General features: G+C 33.2%; 1 protein-coding gene across 1 annotated transcript in view; it reads left to right on the top strand.

Moving 5' to 3' along the window:
• Positions 1-20,668, top strand: part of LOC128185225 (uncharacterized) — a 160,679-nt gene extending 140,011 nt beyond the window's left edge. Inside the window, exons 12-13 of the mRNA XM_052854876.1 lie at positions 15,343-15,559; positions 16,670-20,668. Coding sequence (XP_052710836.1) covers positions 15,343-15,559; positions 16,670-17,322 — 870 coding nt within the window. The 3' untranslated portion in view covers positions 17,323-20,668. The remainder of the gene's footprint in view (positions 1-15,342; positions 15,560-16,669) is intronic.
• Positions 20,669-21,129: the final 461 nt, after the last annotated feature.

Genomic DNA, 21,129 nt, shown 5'->3' with positions numbered 1-21,129 from the left:
ATTGAGCTTTGATTGTAATGTTGAATTTAAAAGTGATCAGTTCTAGTTTTCTAACAATTTTCATGACTCTCGGTGATTTGGATGTGAATGTATTGAGTATTTGTACAACTGCCATGTTATCGATATGGAACAGTATTCTTTTGATGGAGAGCCGGTTGTACCATTATGATAATGAAATTGCAACGTACACTGGAAATAGTTCCAAAAATTCCATGTCTCTTAACATGCCTACTTCTACCCAGTCGACTTGCCATTTTGCATGTGCCCAGCTACCAGCAAAATATATTATACTAAGTCCCCCATCTGGTCCACTTGCACTGTCAGTAAGATATTGTAAAGATGTGTCTGATGTCAAAATGCCCAAAGTTATAAGAGATCAGATTTTATTTCTTGCGTGATTCTGACCTTATAATGCTGGGTTTTTTAACACCCATAGTGGCATCGATAAGTCGCCTTAAAAAGCTCAGCCTGGTGAAACGGTTTTACATGCAAAGTTGAGCAAGCCTATAAACGACTGAACTAATTTAAGGTGTAATATCCCTCTGCTATTAATTTTACCATATATTTTTGAAAAAAAAATTCATCAAAGTCATTATCAATAGATTCAAATGAAACAAAGTTGGTGTGATGAAGTGCTGCTAGATTTTTCAAACATTGATAATGTGTCCAATCATGATAAGAAAAAAAAACTAAGACAAATTGATTAGAAAAAGCAAAATTTTACCCGCCCAGCATAAAATTAAAAATATTTACTGTATATGAAAATAATATATAGTTATATACATTGCCAATTCATATTACAAAACATAAATGAAGAGCTGGTTTATAGTTCAGAATAGCACTTTGTTGTTTAGGTTTTTAGCAAAAATTGCTTCAGTCAGCAAGAGTTATCTTTCTTTATTATAGACTGTTGAAGGCTCTACATACATATTTTACATACAGTACTTGATAAATTGCCACAGTTTCTAATTAATCAGAAATGTTTTCTGTTTTTAAATTTGGATAAGATAATAGTAAAAGGATGTTTTAGAAATGCAACAAATGTAAACCAGAACATTTTATTAAAACACAAAAAGGTGATCAAATGAATGATAATCCAGTAATTGATATGTTCTCAATATAGGGATATATTGTCTTGCAGTATTTTGTAAGAGTTTTCTTTACTTTTTTCCCCCTGATAAAAGTTGATGTTCAGTTCATTCTGTTCAAATTTTCTTTTTTTATATTTGAATATCATATATTGACACCCCTCAAAAATCACTGTCAACCTCCGCTTTACGTCGGTTGACAATGGCTTTCTCAGGGAGTCAATTTCCACTGTTACCCTTCCAGACAAGCACTATTTATTTTATTATACTGAATGTTTCAATGTTAGAGAAAAAGTTAATGCTTTTATACAGAAATAACGTATATTTTACGATGAACAGTACGTGCATAATTTACGCGCATATAACAATTCTTTGTGTTACTCGTTGCCAAGTGTGTTGCTAACGCTGAGGGTAATAGAACAGATAATCAACTCCGTCTAAACCAGTCAGATTTCATTATTTAACATAAAAGTAAAATAAATGTCACCTTCCAACATGAATTGGGGCCTAGCACCGCCTCTCTTGTTGCTTCATGCCTTAATAATTGTGAGTTAAAAGAAACGAAGTGAGATTATTTTCTACAGAAGTTATTTCTCTTATCTGAGGGATAAGTGTGACTTTTTTCTTTTTGAGAAAAAGATAAATAGTTTGTTTAAGATTGTCGAGCTTGTCTTGAGGAAGCAGCATTACCATATTAATTGTATCAAATTCAATGCCCAAAATGTTATGGTAGTGTTAGGATAAGTGGTTTTTCGCTCACCTAAACCGAAGGTTCAAGTGAGCTTATCTGACCCCCCGTCATATTTGCCAACTGACCCGATTTTGTCGGGTCAAACCCGATTTTTCGACCCACGATTATTTTTTATGACCCGTCAAGTCATGCTTTTCACCCGATTTTTGTCGAACAACCCGAAAATCTCCTGATTTCCGGATATGGTTCGTAAATAACGTTGCGCATTTAACTTCCAATTATGAACCCAAGCTTAGTACGTAAACAATACGTCGATGGCTATAACAGACACATTAAGGAAGGAGTCTTTCCTGGTTTTCGACTTGTCAAACGTAAATTTGATTAATTGTTCATTAAATCAAGATGAAAGGAAATTAAAATAGTATATTTTTCTTTCTTTTTTACTATCATACAACTTGGCATAGAAAAATGTAATCAATGTTTAAAATCGAACAAGGACTATATTTTTGGCGTAATATTGGCGTAGAAAAATATCACATGTTGCTCAATTCAGAATTGCTGCAGATTAATGAGTCTGTTTTGGCATTTTAAAAACAATAACAATTTAATGTTGGATTTTTTTACTAATGTGAACTAATAATATGATACTTGGGTTTCAGAATATGTTTTTAAAATATGATTTGCCTATCAAATTACATTTTATAAGCTTTTTAAAGCGCCCATTCTTTACATTGATTTTTGTGAAAAAATCACTAAAATCAGTTTTTCTCTCTTATAAAATGGTCAATATATTAGCTTTTCTTTCAATTTATATCATTATATAAAGTCTTTATAATACATAAAAATCAGAAATATTTTATTATTGGAAGCATAAAAAATAATCAAAATTTCTTCAAAATTTAAGAAAATTAGAGGAAATGCGGGCTAAGCAATATCAATTTTAGTTTAAATATTTATTCCAATTTAGTAGTATAAGCTGATAACCACTCTAATGGTCTATGATTTAATTGAAGATTAGAATCTTCAGATCTTTAACAAATGTCTACAGAACTACAAAGAGCTACACTCATTTTTATCATCCTGTACGTTGAGGAAAAAAGTAGTGACCTTGACCTGACCTTTATGCGAAAACAAAAAGGTCAAATTTGATTAAACTGATAGAATCATTAGGTAATATGATCTGTTTGACTTCAAACTTAGACATTAGTCTTAATGAAATCTGTAGGGATGTAGATAATAGTACACCTTGTCAGCTTTTTGACATTTTATAATGTTCTTTGATTTTAACAAGTTTTGACTGCCCAGTAATGCATTGGTTATCTTCTAATGAATACTCCAAGCATGGTTCATTCATTGACAACATTGTTATTTTGTTTTAAAGACTAGTCAGGTATAGGTGAATCTATACAGTTATCATAAACATGATATCAAAAGTTCCATTTTCTGGTTATTTGGTGAATGTGAAAATGGTGCAAGAAAATTGTGAAAAATAAAGTGTGACTGTGTCACTACCTCAGTATGCAACACACATAAGAAGAAGCCAATCAGCCCCAATCATTGTATATATCTCCCCAAAACAGGAGCACAAAACTGTCAAGTGTCATTTATAATAACAACATGTGTGATTATTTAATTGTTACTTGTAACACCTACAGTAATCATAACAGTTTATTTTGTGCTTTGAATTATAAATCTGTAAAACAGAAAAATTGAAGTTCAAAAAGCTGGACTAAAATTTGTACTTTAGCAGCTATAGAAGTCTTTGGGAATAGGTGATTGGTGAATTTAAGATTCATAAACTGGCAGTGAAATGGGAAAGTAGGATAAATTGGTTGTTGATGCTTATTGTTAATATCTTTTATCATAAACATACGTTTTGCATTGAAAAATTAAAGAAATAAAGATTATAAATTTGTATTTCCCAGTATTTCCCAGATTAGTGAAAAACAGTAGTATTGACCGGGACGGAAAATACCGGTATTTACCACCGGTAATTCCCAGCAGTGGTATTTCCCGGCCAACCCTGGTATAAAATGCTTTTAAATACACAAAAAACTTCCATGTCACTCACAACTTTCATGCCATCATTTACAGAGTTCAAAAGCAAGGTTAATGTAGCAGAAACTCTTTTTGCATTTTTTTTTAGCTGAACACAACCTACTATTTTCTGTGTCAGATCACTTTACAAAATTCAAAATCAGCAACTGTTAGTTAAATTAAAATGCTTCTTTTCAATAAAGTATCACACATAAGTTTTAACACATATTTCTATTGTATATACCTATGAAATGCATGGTAAATATGTCGTGAATGTCGTTACGCGCTATGACTTTTTTACTTTCCAAAGCTGGTCATGACCATATTTTCACATGTTGAAGGTTGGCAAGTATGACCCCCGTCATCCGTCCGTCCGTCTGTAAACTTTTCACATTTTCGACTTTTTCTCTATAACCACTGGGCCAAAGTTAACCAAATTTGGTACAAAGCATCCTTAGTGGCAGGGAATTATGAATTGTTAAAATAAAGGACACAGTCCTTTTTAAAAGGGAGATAATTGTGAAACAGTGAGTAGAGGGTGTGTGTCTTAAAAAATCTTCTTAAGAACTACTCCACCAGAAATGCCAATATTTACACAAAAGCTTGTATATATAGTGAAGATTTTAAATTGTGAAAATGGTGATTCTCGGACCAAAACTGGGGCCCAAGGCGGGGTTCAAAGTTTAACATAGAAATACATAGGAAAAATGTTTAAAAATCTTCATTTCAAGAACCACTGCACCAGAAATTCCTATCTTTACATAGAAGCTTGTATATATGATGAAGATTCTAAATCGTAAAAATCGTGGCCCTCGGATCAAAACTGGGGCCCCAGGAGGGGTCAAAGTTTAACATAGAAGTAATTAAAGAAAAATGTATACAAGATTTTTGTTCTATTTATTCAACTAAATTGTGCACCAAAAAACCCAACTGTGTCTCCCTGATTATTAACAACTCATTATATAAGTTTGTTTAATCAAGAAATGACGGATGATATGATTAGGTGTAAAAATTCACTAAATATTATTTTAGTTTATCGCTTACAGTTAATTTGGAGACCGTGCCCGATGAAAATAAAAATTAATAAGTAAATTAATTTGTTGTCGGGCACGGTCTCCAAAATGATTGTAAGCAATAAATGAATCTTGTGATTTTGTTGCAATATTGCAGCTAGTTTGGTTGAGCATTATAGATACGGCAGATCAACGCACGTGGTGTGGATTAATTTGTAAACAACCATACCATAGGCAATCTTGTTTCACACGGGAATTGAAATAAATAAATGTATGTTTTATTATAAGTATGAAATAAATGTATGTTTTATTATAATTAGGGAAACACTATTAATGTGTTAAACTCGTATACAAATGATGAACCCGTGAAAATTGTTCAAAGACTTTTTAAAGCAGAAAGAAGATAATTTATTTTTAAACTTTGAAATTTCTTTTTCGATTTTTTTAACCATGATGAATTATGATTCATTGTATCACAAAATGCATCACTACGCATTTAATAAGGAAATAGACTGAGTAAACAATCACATGATGATGTTAAAATTGCATATAAAATATAGTTGCAAATGTACAAATTAAGTTACACAAAACATTTTTATTATGAAATGATTTGGTGTACATCTATTGGTACAGAAATTTAAATTAATGATATCTATATGAACGAAAATGTCAGCTCGACGTTTTTGTGGCCATTCCGGCCTTTGATATGTATAGGGAAGATTCTAAATCATGACTCTTGGACCATACTGGAGCCCCAGGCGGGGTTCAAAGTTTAACATTAAAATACATAGGAAAAATGTTTAAAAATCTTCTTTTCAAGAACCACTGTACCAGAAATGCCAATATTTACCCATAAGCTTGTATATATAGTGAAGAGTCTAAATTGTAAAAATTGTGTCCCCCGGACAAAAAGTGGGGCCCCAGAAGGGGTTCAAAGTTTAACATATATAGAAAAGTTTTTTAAAATTTTGTTTCTTAAGAACTTTAATGCAACAATTTGGGATATTACTTTGCATACATCCTTAAATAATGTAGATTCTAATTTGTAAAAATCGTGGCTCCCGGACAAATACAAGAGGGTTCAAAATTTAACCTTTTTAAAAAATATATAGGAAACGTTTAAAAATTTTCTTCTCGAGAACTGCAATGTTACAGTTTGTGGCATTACTATGCATGCATCCATGGCTTATATAGATTGTTAATTGGTAAAAGTGTGACCCCCAGACTAATACTGGGGCCCCAAGTGGGGTCAAAGTTTTATAAAGAAATATATAGGTAACATGTTAAAAAATCTTCTTCTCGAGAACTACAATGCTACAATTCGATAGTTTTAAAATAGTGACCCCTGGACTAATACTGGGGACCCAAGATGGGTTAAAAGTTAAATGTAGAAGTTTATATGGAAAATGTATAAAAATCTTCTTTTCGAGAACTACAATGCTTTAATTAATCAGATAACTACGTAAACATCCTCAAATACTAGTAGTGTAGATTCGAAATTATAAAAGCCGTGACCCTCGATTTAATACTGGGGCCCGAAGAGGTGTTCAAAGTTTAACATAGAAACATAGAAGGAAAATGTTTTAAAATGTTTTTCTAGAGAACTACAATGCTTCAACTTGTGAGATTATAATTACTATGCAGGCCTCCTTAAATAATGTAGATTATAAACTGATAAAGCTAATACTGGGGCCCTAAGAGGGGTTCAAAGTTTAACATAGAAATATATATGGAAAATGTTTTTACATAGTTTTTCTCGAGAACTATAGTGCTACAGTTTGTGAGAATACTATGCAAGGATCCTCAAATAGTGTTATTCTAAATTGTTAAAGCCAACCATAAACCTTGGACCAATACTGGGGCCCCAGAAAGGGGTTCAAAGTTTAAAATAGAAATAGCATATGCTATGAAATAGGATGTTACAAGGAACTGCTGCTCAGGTGAGTGATGTGGCCCATGGGCTTGTTGTTTAATAAAAAGTAAGCTCAAGTAAGCAATTCCATCACATTTTGTCTGTCGTCAATCTGTCTGTAAACTTTTCACATTTTCAACATCTCAAAAACCACTGGGCCAGTTTCAACCAAACTTGGCAAAACGCATCCTAAGCTAAGGGGATTCAAAGTTTTGAAATTAAGGACCACACCCTTTTGCAAAGAGATATAGTTAAGAATTATTGAAAATTTTCGAGAAATTTTCAAAAATCATCTTCTTAATCATTAGGCCAGGAAAGCTGAAACTGTTGTGGAAGTATCCTCATGTGTGTAGATTTAAAGTTGTGAAATCCATGACCCTCAGGGGTAGGGCGGGGCCACAATGGGGGGTTAAAATTTTACAAAAGAATATATAGAGTAAATTTTTAAAAATCTTTTTCTCAAGAACCATTTGGCCAGGAAAACTGAAACTTATATGGAAGCATCATCAGGTAGTGTTGATTTAAGGTTGTGAAAATCATGACTCCCGAGGGTAGGGTGGAGCCACGTTGGGGGATTGAATTTTTACATTGGAATATATAGATTTATAAATCTTTAAAAATCTTCTTCTCCGAAGGCATTATGCCAGGAAAGCTGAAACTTGTATGAGAGCATCCTTAGGTGTGAAAATCATGACCCTCAGGGGTTCGGTGGGGCCACAATGGGAATCAACTTTTTACATAGAAATATATAGAGTAAATCTTTAAAAATCTTCTTTTCAAGAACCATTTGGGCACGAAAGCAGAAACTTGTTTGGAAGCATCATCAGATAGTGAGATTTCAAGTTTAAAATGTTTGATAGAAGCAAAACAATTATGAATATAGATATAAATATGATTTTCTGGAATATTTTCTTTATTATAATGCATATAATTACATACAAAACTAGTAGACTAATTGTTCACGGAACAATTAGAGGCCTTTCCACCTTCCATAATGATTTAAAAAAATTCTCGAAAATGTTGATAATTATTGAGTAATTAGAGAAAAATCAATTTACGAAAAAAAAAGGGGAAAAAAAAATGGGTTCCGCACAGTGGTATCGATCCGAGTACCCTTAGATTCCTAGGCGAGAGTGTTGCCACTATGCTATTTCGCTTGTTATCTGATGGAAGGTAAAATTTGTTGCGTTGTGTAGTGAATTTGGATGATGATAGAAAGAAGAGATGAAGCGTTCTTCTGTCCATCTAAAATTGATACCCAACGCTGAGGAACCTTTAGAATAGATAGGGGCTTAGCGATTGGTTGGGAGGGCAGTATTTGTTCACCAGTTTATTCATAAAAATCAGTGCTGCTTGTAAACAATGTGGCCGGATAGTGTTGACTAAGAAATCAACAGGTCAGGTCAAACTCTGGTCGCCAGCGGGTATTTGAAGGTGTGGGAACATTTGTTGGAACTTAGCTGATGCGAATTCTCCTTGTGATTTGAAATGCACGTGCTTATAAATCTATTAACTGTCATGCATTCTTGGATTACAAGTACGGAAAATCGGAACTGAATTAAGGCCAGTCATGTATTTCAGCCAAGTCGGGAAATAAACAAACTGAAAGAAAATGTAAATTAAATTCATCTAAAATCGGGGTCTGGGAAGGAAGAGTTATCTTTCGTTGCACTTCAACACAAGTCATCACAGGTTGCTGATAGAAATGTAAACAAAGATTTTCAGTGAAATTTGAGCGTGAATTTATTAGATACAAATATCGAAGCGTTGAAATTTCGTTTCTCGGGACGATGGTTCGATGCCGCTGAGGTGTATAACTTTCTTAAATAGGGTTCATTTCGTTTGAAATTTGGCAGGCAATTAGATTCAGGTGTGAGGAACAGTCCCGTGAATTTTCGCCGAGTTCTACAGAGTTTTACTGGAGCTGGAATTTTTATTTGGAGGCGTAGTCTAAAACGCGGTCTGGAGTCAAATGGCAGACAGTGTTTCACCTTTTCAAAAAATTCTGACAAACGGTTGTAACACTTTTTTAGGTTTTATTTTAAAAAGGAATATTGAATTTCAAGTTCAAATATCGAGGGTCATGTTCATATAAGAATTCAATTCTTGTAGAAAAGAAGGGGGGGGGGGCAAATTGTACACATAACTAAATCTGATATATATGTTGCATACACTTATTACTCATTAGTTCTAAGAGGTCAAGGTTAGGTCAAAGGTCAAGGTCAAAGGTCAAACCTAAATTTAAAGGGGGGGGGGTTTAAAGAGCAAATTACACATATAAATGAATCTGAAATGTATATGTTTGATATACGTGTATCGCATCAGTCCTTAAGGACAAAGGTCAAGGTCAGGTCAAAGGTCAAGGTCAGGTCAAAGGTCAAGGTCAAACCTTAAAATAAAAAGGGGGGGGGTGGTGGTATTTTGTATTTGATAGTGAAATCAATGAAATTCAAAGGGGAATTACTGCCAGAAGGGGACGTTGAACCCTTTTGGGATCAATAGAATGAAGAAACTTCTAAGTGTGCTGAAGACATTGGTAAAAGTTACAAGTCTCTACCTGTTATGGTTTCAGAGGAGTAGCGATAACAAGCGTTTCGTACAAAAGGGGAAATAACTCGCTAACTATTGCAAAGTGGGAGCTGAAGGGCTACATTTGGAAATGTCTTAAGACGTCCTACTACATCCTTGATCAAATTTCTCTATATCACCCTAAACAAAAGAGATACGAAAACTCATGAATACACAGATTTTCAGATGACCTTGACCTTTGACCTTGACCTTTGGTGCAGCCAAAAAGTTCCTGGAAGCCATTGCAAGTGGTTTCGCGGCTCTACCTTTAGTCGTTACATTTTTTTTTTTTTCATGAGAATTAAAAAATTTGAGAGGCAGTCGTTCTAAGAGGAGACTGCGAAACCTTCTGTCTTTCGGCGAGATGCAACTACACTTCTGACCGACATCATCCGCGAAGGTTTGCAACTTGCAAGTGTCGCGGCTTCAGAGGAGTAGCATTAACAAACTTTTACGAGCGCGCGTCAATAGTTACGAGACGTGTGGTGTTTTAAAGACGCAGGGTCAAATGCCCTCATCATGTTCCGAGAGCAGTAAGACGTGCATGATAGCGTTTCGATAAGTCGCGAAACAAAAATTTCACTTCGCTTACGGAAGAAAAATAATAATAAGAATAAAAAGAAACAGAACAATATCAATAGGCCTTTACACTGTGGTGTAAAGACCTAATAATAATAATAAAAAACATAAGAAAAACAAAAGGTCTTTCACCTGAAAGGTGGAAAGACCTAATAAATTGCAATAGAAATGATGGTGCCATACAGAAAAATACTACTTTTTCAGCTGAATTCTTATTCCTTCTTCAAAATCAGTCTCTCTTATATGTCCTTGTCCATTTTCTTATTCACTTTCTTTTCTTCTTGACTCAGACTGAAGGACTTAATCCCTCGTCTTTGTGCCTAAAGTAAAAAAAAAAATAATTAAAATGACATCTCTATTATATAACTTTATGCAATATACAAGAATTTTACTGCCATATAAATTAAACTCTTTAGAATTTAAAAACCGCCATTTTGAAATGTTTGTCTAACGACAAAAATAGAACTTCATCTGTTTCATAAAAGTTACTAAATTTTACTTCATTTACACTAAAAGTGATTTCAACATGAATATTTTACCTTTCTGGTCATTAATCCGAACTACAACTGCTGTATCATCGGATTTTTTCAAAGCAAATGACAATGTATAACTAGTAGACTTATTGTTCTCGAACAATTAGAGGTCTTTCCACCTCATTGTTTTTTTTATGTTTGAGATAAGATTGCTTTAATAGAATAAAGTATTTTTCTGCGTTACTTCATAAAAAACGATTAAGTTTGCAATTTTTTATTGCTTGACCTTGACCTTTGACCGTTATGTCATTTTGATCTGACAAGGTAGACGGTTCAATACCAAGTGGTCCGATGTATCTATGATTATTGATTCAAAAATTGTGTTTTTATTAAATGTTCGAAACTTACAGGGACAATAACTGCTAGAAAGGAACTTTGGACCCTTTCGGTATGAATAAATTAATGGAGTGTCTAAGTGTACTGAATACATTAGTAAACGTTTCAAGTCTCTATCTCTAACGGTTAATGAGGAGTAGCGATAACACGCATTTTGTACAATAGGGGCAATAACTCTATAATTGTTACATGGTAAGGGTCAATGGGTTATATTTTGAAATGTTTTATGATGTTCTACTACATCCATGAAAAAGTTTAATCTACCACCCTAAACAAAAGAGATCTAAAAACTCATTAATTTAGAGATTTCCAAATGACCTTGAGCTTTGACCTTTATGTCATTTTGTTTGGCCAAGGTAGACGCTTCCATCCCAAGTGGTCCGAAGTCTCTATTATAAGTAATAAAAAAGTTGGAAGTGATTTTACGGAAATGTGAATACTTTCAGGGGCAATAACTACTAGAAGGGGGCCTCAGATCCTTTCAATTTGAATAGATTGAAGAACCCTCTAAGTGTACTGAAGACATTTTTAAAAGTTTCAAGTCTCTATCTCTAACGGTTAATGAGGAGTAGCGATAACAAGCATTTTGTACAATAGGGGCAATAACTCTGTAACTTTTTAAAGGAAGGAACCAAGGGGCTATATTTTGAAATGTCTTTAGATGTCCTATTACATCCATGAAAAAGTTTAATCTACCACCCTAAACAAAAGAGATCTAAAAACTCATTAATTTAGAGATTTCCAAATGACCTTGAGCTTTGACCTTTATGTCATTTTGTTTGGCCAAGGTAGACGCTTCCATCCCAAGTGGTCCGAAGTCTCTATTATAAGTAATAAAAAAGTTGGAAGTGATTTTACGGAAATGTGAATACTTTCAGGGGCAATAACTACTAGAAGGGGGCCTCAGATCCTTTCGGTATGAATAGATTGAAGAACCCTCTAAGTGTAATTAAGGCATTGGTAAAAGTTCCAAGTCTCTATCTCTTATGGTTTCAGAGGAGTAGCGATAACAATCATTTCGTACACAAAGGGCAATAACTTTGTAAGTTCTGGGAGTTATCACACAAAGGGTCATTTGATACCATAACTTTTAATGGTCAATAACATAAAGAAAAAATTGTTTCAATATCTCTAGAAACAAAAAAGCTGTCCCTGGAAAAAAAGAGAAGAAAAAAAATAATAAAAAACATAAGAAAAACAAAAGGTCTTTCACCTGAAAGGTGGAAAGACCTAAAAAGGTCCGTCTGCTACACTCAAAAGTGCGTAATCTTTTGGCGGAAGTGACGTTGTACAATCAAAACAACACGTTGACGGTATATTCTGCCTTCTCCCAGTGGCATGCACAGACTTTGAATTATTGGGATTTAAATTCAATGATCAATATTATTTTGACAAGATGATGCCATTCGGTGCATCAATAAGTTGTGCAACGTAGGAAAAGTTTGCAACTGCCCTGCATTGGATCATTCAGAATAGGTCTTGCAATATCTTGACAAAACTGAGCCAGGGTAGATTGGCATTCATCTGAGATGCCCTTGCCAGCAAAAAGAAAATCATCCAGGCTAAGTGCAATGTATTGGGGTTGCAAGACCTATTCTGAATGATCCAATGCAGGGCAGTTGCAAACTTACCCTACGTTGCACAACTTATTGATGCACCGAATGGCATCATCTTGTCAAAATAATATTGATCATTGAATTTAAATCCCAATAATTCAAAGTCTGTGCATGCCACTGGGAGAAGGCAAAATGCCCTGCATTGGATCATTCAGAATAGGTTTTGCAACCCCCATACATTGCACTTAACCTGGATGATTTTCTTTTTGCTGGCAAGGACATCTCAGATAAATGCCAATCTACCCTGGCTCAGTTTTGTCAAGATATTGGCGTACCCCTAGCTTTTGAAACAAGACTAGAGGCCCACGGGCCAAATCGCTCACCTGAGCGACAATAGGCATGATAAAATCAGCTTCATAGAGTCATAATACAAAATATCTGGACAATGTGGTATAATACATATAGATCCTATACAAAAAAATCTGTTTTTCCCAGGATATTCTGATATTTATAATCAAGTCCCTTTTTTAACAGAAGGATGTTATAGTCATATAACATTCAGCATTGCAGTTCTCAAATAGACCCTTAACAATTCTTTATGTACTGGATATAAACCTACATCAAACTCTGAACCCCTTGTGAGGCCCAATAATCGCCCAGGGGCTAAAGTCTTAAATTTTTTAAAGATTCAGGAATATATAAAAAGGCTTGCATATCAGTTAAAGCATATATATTATTATTTCAGTTTTTCTGAATAATTAAAATGTTTTCCTTTGTACAACCGAATCCCCAATTTGGTCCCACACTACTCCTCGTGCAGAAATTATTTTTACCTTACAAACACATCTCAGGAATTCCTAGGATATCCCAAGAATTCCTAGGATATCCTGACAATCTGCTTTTAGAAATTCCTGAGACTGAGAAATCCTGGGAAATCATGACATATCAACAGAGGACTTCCTGGGATCTCCCAGGACTTTTTTCTTACATTATTCAAATCCAACTCTTGCCAAGACATTTGATCTAGAGCCAGGAGTTAAATATTTGAATGAAATTCCCATATCTTCTGACTTTTGAAACAATGTCAGGACTTCCAAAAGTATGTTGTTCATAAAGATGGTTTATAATAATGATTTCTTTTCATGAATATATTCTTAAAATGTAATTCATTAACAATTGATGAACATACAAAAATACAGGGAATTCCTGGCAATTATATAGTTCAAGGTAATGACAATGCATCCGAAAATTTAAATAATTTCAAATACTTTAAATATAACCAGAACTGTCGTTTATAGTTTGCATGTATATTTGAACAAAGTATTTATAGACTTCTATAACACTAAAACACCTATATAAATAAGGCGTTCTTATTTAAAATATATATATATATATATATATATATATATATATATATATATATATATATATATATATATATATATATATATATATAATTCAATTATTAATAAAATATATAGTACCGTATACATTGATTTCTTACTTGTTTAAAGTGCTTTTTAGCAATTTAGTAAATACTTCGTCAGTTGTGTTATATTATACAATGATTTCTTACTTGTTTGAAGTGCTTTTTAGCAATTTAGTAAATATTTGGTCAGTTGTGTATATCAGTAGCAGATGTAAACAAAAAGTGCGTGCGAGAACGAATGAGCATTCAGTTGAAATTTGGACCTCGTCGGTCTTATAACCTTTGATACATTGTTTATACGTGAATGGCATCACTGTAGCGCATATGTGATAACAATTAATCTCCAAGACTATCAATCTGTTTCGTGAATTTGTCATTAGCTTAGAAGCTATTGAGACTCAAGCAGTTACATGTACCGTACGCTCTGATTTTCGAAGAGTCCGCCATTGTTTATGAGGTGTTGAGTCAATTCGTCGCCGTTACAAAATGCATACCTAACTTCAATATGTTAAAACTTGATGTTTAGTAAAAATGAGAACATTAATAACAATAATTAGTACAAAGTTATAGGAATAAAATGCGATATTATATTTATCTGATTTCCAATTATTTAATAAGTTCCAAAGTATGAGGGTAAAAAAAACACAGGGGGGTTAAAACAAACAGACACGACTTGTGCATCAACTGCACAAACAACTCGTACGTTCATTCAATTCTTGTGGCTAGACTCTGATTATATGTTCATATTTGATTGAGAAATATTTCAGTAAGATTTGTTTGTGAGGCTTGCATTAAAATCAAGTTCACTGTGTAGTATCCCATTCCTCCATTGACACAATAACATTTAAATGCAACTAGGATATTTAAACAATTAAGTGCTTTCTTTGGTGATTCATATGTGGGATATAAAGGTGGCGACATTGCAAAAAAATACATAACACTCGTTAGCAGGTAATGTAAATTTTTTTCTGCAATGATTGCTACCTTCATTACCCACACGTGATTGAAAACTCATTTTATAGTAAACTATAACGTTATGGTATTTAGAATGGAGTCTTGATCCATCATTTATTTGCATTATCAAATTTGTACTATAAACAACAAGCCAAAATAAAATATATTGTTATACTTTCATGTTAAATACTGAAATCTGATTGGTTAAGACGCAGTTAATATTTTTTTCTATTACCCTCAGCGTTAGCAACGCACTTGGCAACGGGTAACATTAAAAAATGTTACATGCGCGAAAATTGTGCGCGTACGGTTCGCTGTAGAATTCACGTTATTCCTATATAAAAGCAGTAAAATTTTCTTAAAAATTTTAAAAAAGACATTCAGTATAACAAAATAAATAGTGCCTGTTTGGGAGGATAACAGTTGAAATTGACACCCCTCGAAAACCATTGTCAACCTCCGCTTCGCGTCGGTTGACAATGGTTTTCTCGGGGTGTCAATTTCAACTGTTATCCTCCCAAACAGGCACTATTTATATAATAATGTTATCATGGTGATTAGAACTACTTATGAAAGTCTTTCATCTTCATTGCTCCAATTGGGTGTAATCCAATGTTTTGTATGCACCTCTCCTTTTATGTTTAAGGCAAACTCTGTGTCTACAAGATTAGCTAGTACTCATCCATTTTCCAAAGGAACTCATAACCAGAAATGTGTGTTGTCAAGTGAAATTAAGGCAGAAGTCAGTAGAAGCGTAGGACTCATCTACATTGATGATAAGCCAGCTGGGACGGGATTCCGAGTTGGTGAAATGTACATCATCACATGTGTACATGTCCTGGAGATTTTCAAAGTTTTTACAAGTAAGAGTTGTTTCTAGATATTTTTATTTAAAGACAGTGTACAAATAAAGTATAATGTATACTGTATAATGTATACTTTACTAAGGGAGTCAGTAAGATTTAAGTTTCCCAAGAGCAATGCAAAGCTGTCAGGAAAATAGGCTTGCTTGAGGACAACTGGAATCTTGCTGACTCCCTTAATAATATACTTTAACTGTTATGTTTAACAGAATAGGATATAAACTGCAAATCAGAAAAAGTTCTTATTATTAAATTGATTGCGCAGAGTACATTTTATGACATAGTTAAGTCAGTTAAATTTTTATAGGCAATCATAAAGGGCGTTTCAACTAGAATTAAATTATTTGATAATGAATAGTCACGATTTTGTGAATATTTCAGAACTTATACTTAGAATAAAAGAAATTGCCAAGTGTTTCAAAAAGGTGTGTATTAGAACATCAAACTGATCCACCTCAAAATTTTCACGAGTTGGGAGAAATAATGGCAGAGGAGATCAGGATTTGAACCCGGGTCATCTGAATCTAATAGACTAGTCAGGCGCTATACCAAATGGTTTCGGTATTCAAACTGGTCTGACCGTCACAAAATTATTCAAATAGAATGTCCCCAATTTCAGATAACAAAAAATACCAAGCCAGCATATATTCTATTTTAATAGATTTACAAATCCTTTAGCTATTTTAGAATTTAAAAAAATGGGTTATTTTATGTCAAATTTGTTAAGAATTTTATAGGTCACCTGAATAAACTCATTGCTATCCGTTTTCGTCCGTCGTTGTGCGTCCTGCGTCATCCCTCATGTGTTAATAATTTTACATTTTTAACTTCTCCTTAAAAACTTCAAGGCTAATTGTTACCATTTTTGGTGTGAGACATCTCTATGGTAAGAGAAATCGTAATTGTGAAATGCATGGCTCTACCTGCCCCGGGGCGCCACATGTGGGGCAAAATATGCAAGAAAAAAGCCAAATTTTCAAATTTTTAAAAGTGTATTCTTTACAGCATGCACTCTATAACTATAGTTTAATCATGTTGATAAAAGAGCGGTCAGAAATCAAATGGGAGCATGAGTATCATTATTAATACATTTCTTATTTATTTTTGCAGCTAGACCACATTTCATTGCTTGTAATCGAATGGCTATCGAGTTTGATCGTAAGAAATTCAACCAGAGAGAAAATCCCCTTCAGATATTTCTTTTTCAACGCGATATTGCTTATTTGGACGAGGAACATGACTTTGTTGTATTGAAACTTCAATGCCATCAAGCTGGAGTTGGATTTCCTCCACCACTGACTTGTTTTGGAGAAGTTTCCATGTCAGAGATTCACCTTGTAGGACATCCCAACGGCAGAGAAATGAAGGAAGATGATATCTTCCCATACTGGTCAACAGAACATGAGGATAAAATTAGAAAATTAGGTAATTGGAGTAAGGATTTTTTTCCAGACAAAAAGGATTACTACAGCATCTTACTAGAACCACCCAGAAAAATCCTGTTTGATACAACATTTGATCACGGATCCTCAGGATCCCCAGGGGTCATGATTAGGGATGACAAACCATGTTTGGTTCTGATGCTTGCAGGGGGCACGCCAAAATATATCTACGATAACGCATATTCAACAACTTTGAAAGTTGAAGACCATGAAAAAGTAGAATATGGGTTTCCCATATCTGATATATTCAAAAAGATGTGGAATTCTCCTAAGCAGAAAGACAAGGATCTTGCATCCAATATTTTCACAGAATTCATCTGACTTTTATCTGCATGGAATTTGACCATCATATTAATATTCCAATTCTGCAAGTTAACAGCCCTGGTATATAAAAGGAAATATAACGCAAATTCTTTTAAGAAAAGTAAGTTCTAGATTCTCTGTGATGTATACAGGGAAATGCTTCTTCTTTTTTATGACAAGTTATGCACCCTATTTTGGCCTTAGCATTAAATATAAAATAGTATGATCGTGTGTATATTTTTTTAAAAGATTTTTTTCTTTGATAAGAGGGATAAATAGGTAGCATTGTGATTACGATATTCCTATCTGGTCAAAAAGTTATTTAAAAATTTTCATTATCATCATGAAAATGTTTTTTTTAACTAAAAATTAGAGTATTGTTTATATTTTAATGTATACAGTATATAAACATAGATGTCTGTGCTTTCTTACCTGTAGTTCATTTGTTATCTTTCAAACGGCTATGTGGGTTGTTTGGGATGTTTGATCATCAGCATTTCCACTTAATTAATTTATATACTCTGATTTATTGCATTTTTTATACACACGTCTCTATTGTGTTCATGTGAAATGTCACTGGAATCCTAAAAATTCATAAAATGAATTGGTCAGTTGGTGACACCTTCTAATTTACGTTAGATCTGTGTAAGTTATTTTTAGTAATCATGAGCAACCTGATCAAGGGCCCGTAAACCCACTAATTAGTAAAAAAAAAAAACTGACACATTTATAGGAATCAAAAGTGTGCATGCTTTGATTATACTGCTTGGCGAATTATGCTTTAACTTGTGTATTCCCGTATTTGAACATATATCTTCTCATATAACAAGCTTTGGTTATTGTTATTAATCAGAAACTATGTATATAGATGTACAACAAGATTTACTGTATCAGGCCATGTACATGTATCATTCCGGCACAACTAGGATTGGTCTTATCAACATAAAAAATCCACTTTATACGCTTGTATCGCGTCACATGAACAAGCTTCTCTTTATGTAACGAAGTATATTTTATAATTGTACCAAGTTGTTTGTCATTCTAATACATGTATAACAAGTCTAACATTTTGGATTGTGTACTCCTTGTTTTCTGTTTCACTTATGATGAAGGAACAGATGCACATGTGACTGTCTATTACCTATGTTTGATACATTTTAAGATAGTATTATTATTTAGGAAAACAAGTAAACTTAAAGTAAAATATACATGTTCTTTGTGGGTTTTTTATTTTTAGAACAATTCTCAATTTGTGTAAGCTTGTTTAATACACATGTATATCGTTTTATGTGATATTCATAAAAAGTACTCGATAAGAATGTTGTCAGAAATTTTATTTGTGCATATACGAGGGTCAATCAAAAAATACGAAGACAATGTGGCTGTCTATCATATATTTTTAATGAAAGTCATACTTAACAGATTAATCTGTGCACCAATACTTATGTTATTGATATGCGAAGTTTTAGTCCATTTGATGAAACGGTATTTTTGTTACCCCTTTTTAAAAACAACATGTTATGTCACCACGGCGCACGGTAACGTTCAAAACATGACGTCAAGATAAAACACGCAAGGTTTATAGATATACCCCATCTTTATATCGCGCTTAGTGTATTGTGCCTTTCTCCTTACAATTTAAAATGGCACTGAACCACTTAACATCTTATTTGCACACATTTATTCAAGAATCATAGGTTAGTTCTTCGAATTTTTCATTTTCTAACCGTGTATCTCTTAGTGTACAGTTGGGATAATCCTGAACGTCGGTTGACGTTACTTATTTTTTGACCAAATATTTACAGATATTTTACTCTCTTTCTGACTGTTTTATATTCAAAATACAATTACCACCACCCCCCAAAAAATTATTACAGTTAAACACAAACTTGCAAATAGCTGTTGCCTTATCTTTTGCACCTTTGAGCATTTTCATAGCTTGTATCGGCTTTTTTGTGAGTTAAATCTATTTTGTTTGTACTTCTCGTTGCGCCGTGACGTCTGGCGACGTCGATGTTTTTAGTCAATTCTAAAGAGGACTATCTGTCTTTAGCTACTAATATCTGTTTGACAAAACAATATATCCCGTCATTATTTGGTAAATAGAATACCATGACTATACTTAATTTGAGGTTTCAATGTTATTTGGTTTTAAGCCCAATTTATAGAGATATTACTTATAACATTATATGGTTAATTATTGACATAACACAAATCTTGACCGTGCGCCGTGACCTTATTTTTGCAGGATTAGATTCTGAAAAATTCTTAGAAATAAAGGAATTTTTTATTTTTTTTTCTTGCAAATTGTTTAAAACTATTCCTAAATTATGTCTACCAAATTTAGTAATGATATGACGTTAAGTAACATAGCTATGACAAAAGTCTTCGTATTTTTTGATGACCCTCGTACGTGTTTGGATTTAATTCGTATTTGAATACATGTATTTTAAGATTTAGAATTAATGAATTTAAAAAAAAATTAACATCATTCTTTCATTTTTATTAACCGGTCTTTCCGAAGGTGAAATTTTTGAAGCGGTGAAAATGGCGGGCGGGTGGCGGCTGCCAAAAGGGTACCCTTATTGTACGGATAACTTTTTGCAGATCAATTATACATACCGTATATCCGAGGTGTGCATATTGCTAGGATTTTGATTTCTGATAATTTATGAAAAAAATACCAGCTGTTGAACTTAGTCATTTTTGGCCAAAAAAAATATAGAGTACCCCATTTCTGTGGATAGGTTGTGTTCATCAATTCATGGTTGACAAATGGATTGTGGATACTGTTCACTCAAGAGAAAACCCGGTTTGTTGTCACATTGACAGCTTTTCTCTTCTTAAAAGCATTATAGTGAACGAATTGGCTTTAACGCCATCAAATTTAAAAGATTCTGTGGCAGTAATTGAAACTGTTTTAAAAAAAAACATGCATATTTATCTATCAACATATCTATCTATCTATCTGTCTATCTATCTATCTATCTATCTATCTATCTATCTATCTATCATTAGAGCTTAATAATATAACAGTACCTATCAAGTTTAACAAATTTTAATCAACCGTTTTGAAATTAAAGATACATGTACATAAATATTATTTGTGATTTTATTAAGAAATGCTTGATCCTACAATATCTTGCCATTCTTTTTTGTATTGCTTTGTAAGGCTCAGTGTTTTGTATTCATTTTTTTTTTAATTCTATTGTGAAATAAATTGTCTTTTCTCTGTTTCTCCCATTTTCTAAAGTTAACATTTTTTAATTGCATATATGTACATGTATTCATTTTGTATGACTTCAAAATCCAGAAGGTACTGTACAAATAATTAGTAAAACTGCATTGAATATCAATAAATATTATCTCGCTAAAACTTTCTTGTTTCTTATTTCATTGACGGTCTTTTATTGAATTAATGTGGAAATAGTGAGTTTGATCACATTCCCAAGAAAAGGCAACCGAACTGTAAACTGTACTAAAGAAGAAAAAGAAATGAGTTTACAAGAATATTACAAGAATATTTCTTAAAGATTTGTTCAACAAAGGACATGAAATGCTGACGAAAGTTAATTTTCATTTACGTCACCCTCAGCGTAGGTTTGGCGAAAATCATTGTGAAAAAAGCAACGAATCCGTATATCCAATTTGATCTTTTTACAAATTGATCATGCTTTTTGCAACTAAAATCTGTAGAAATACGAAATATTTAGGGCACATCATAGAATATATGAAATACTTTATGAAACTGTCTTCATTGCTGATAGAAAAGATCATTAAAGAGGTGGCCTACGTATAGCTTGAATCCCCAATGTTGTAGTATTA

The sequence above is a fragment of the Crassostrea angulata genome, chromosome 5, assembly GCF_025612915.1.
Source record: "Crassostrea angulata isolate pt1a10 chromosome 5, ASM2561291v2, whole genome shotgun sequence".
Taxonomy (NCBI): domain Eukaryota; kingdom Metazoa; phylum Mollusca; class Bivalvia; order Ostreida; family Ostreidae; genus Magallana; species Magallana angulata.
Note: the sequence above shows the minus strand (reverse complement) of the source record. Positions and strands in the feature narration are given on the sequence as shown.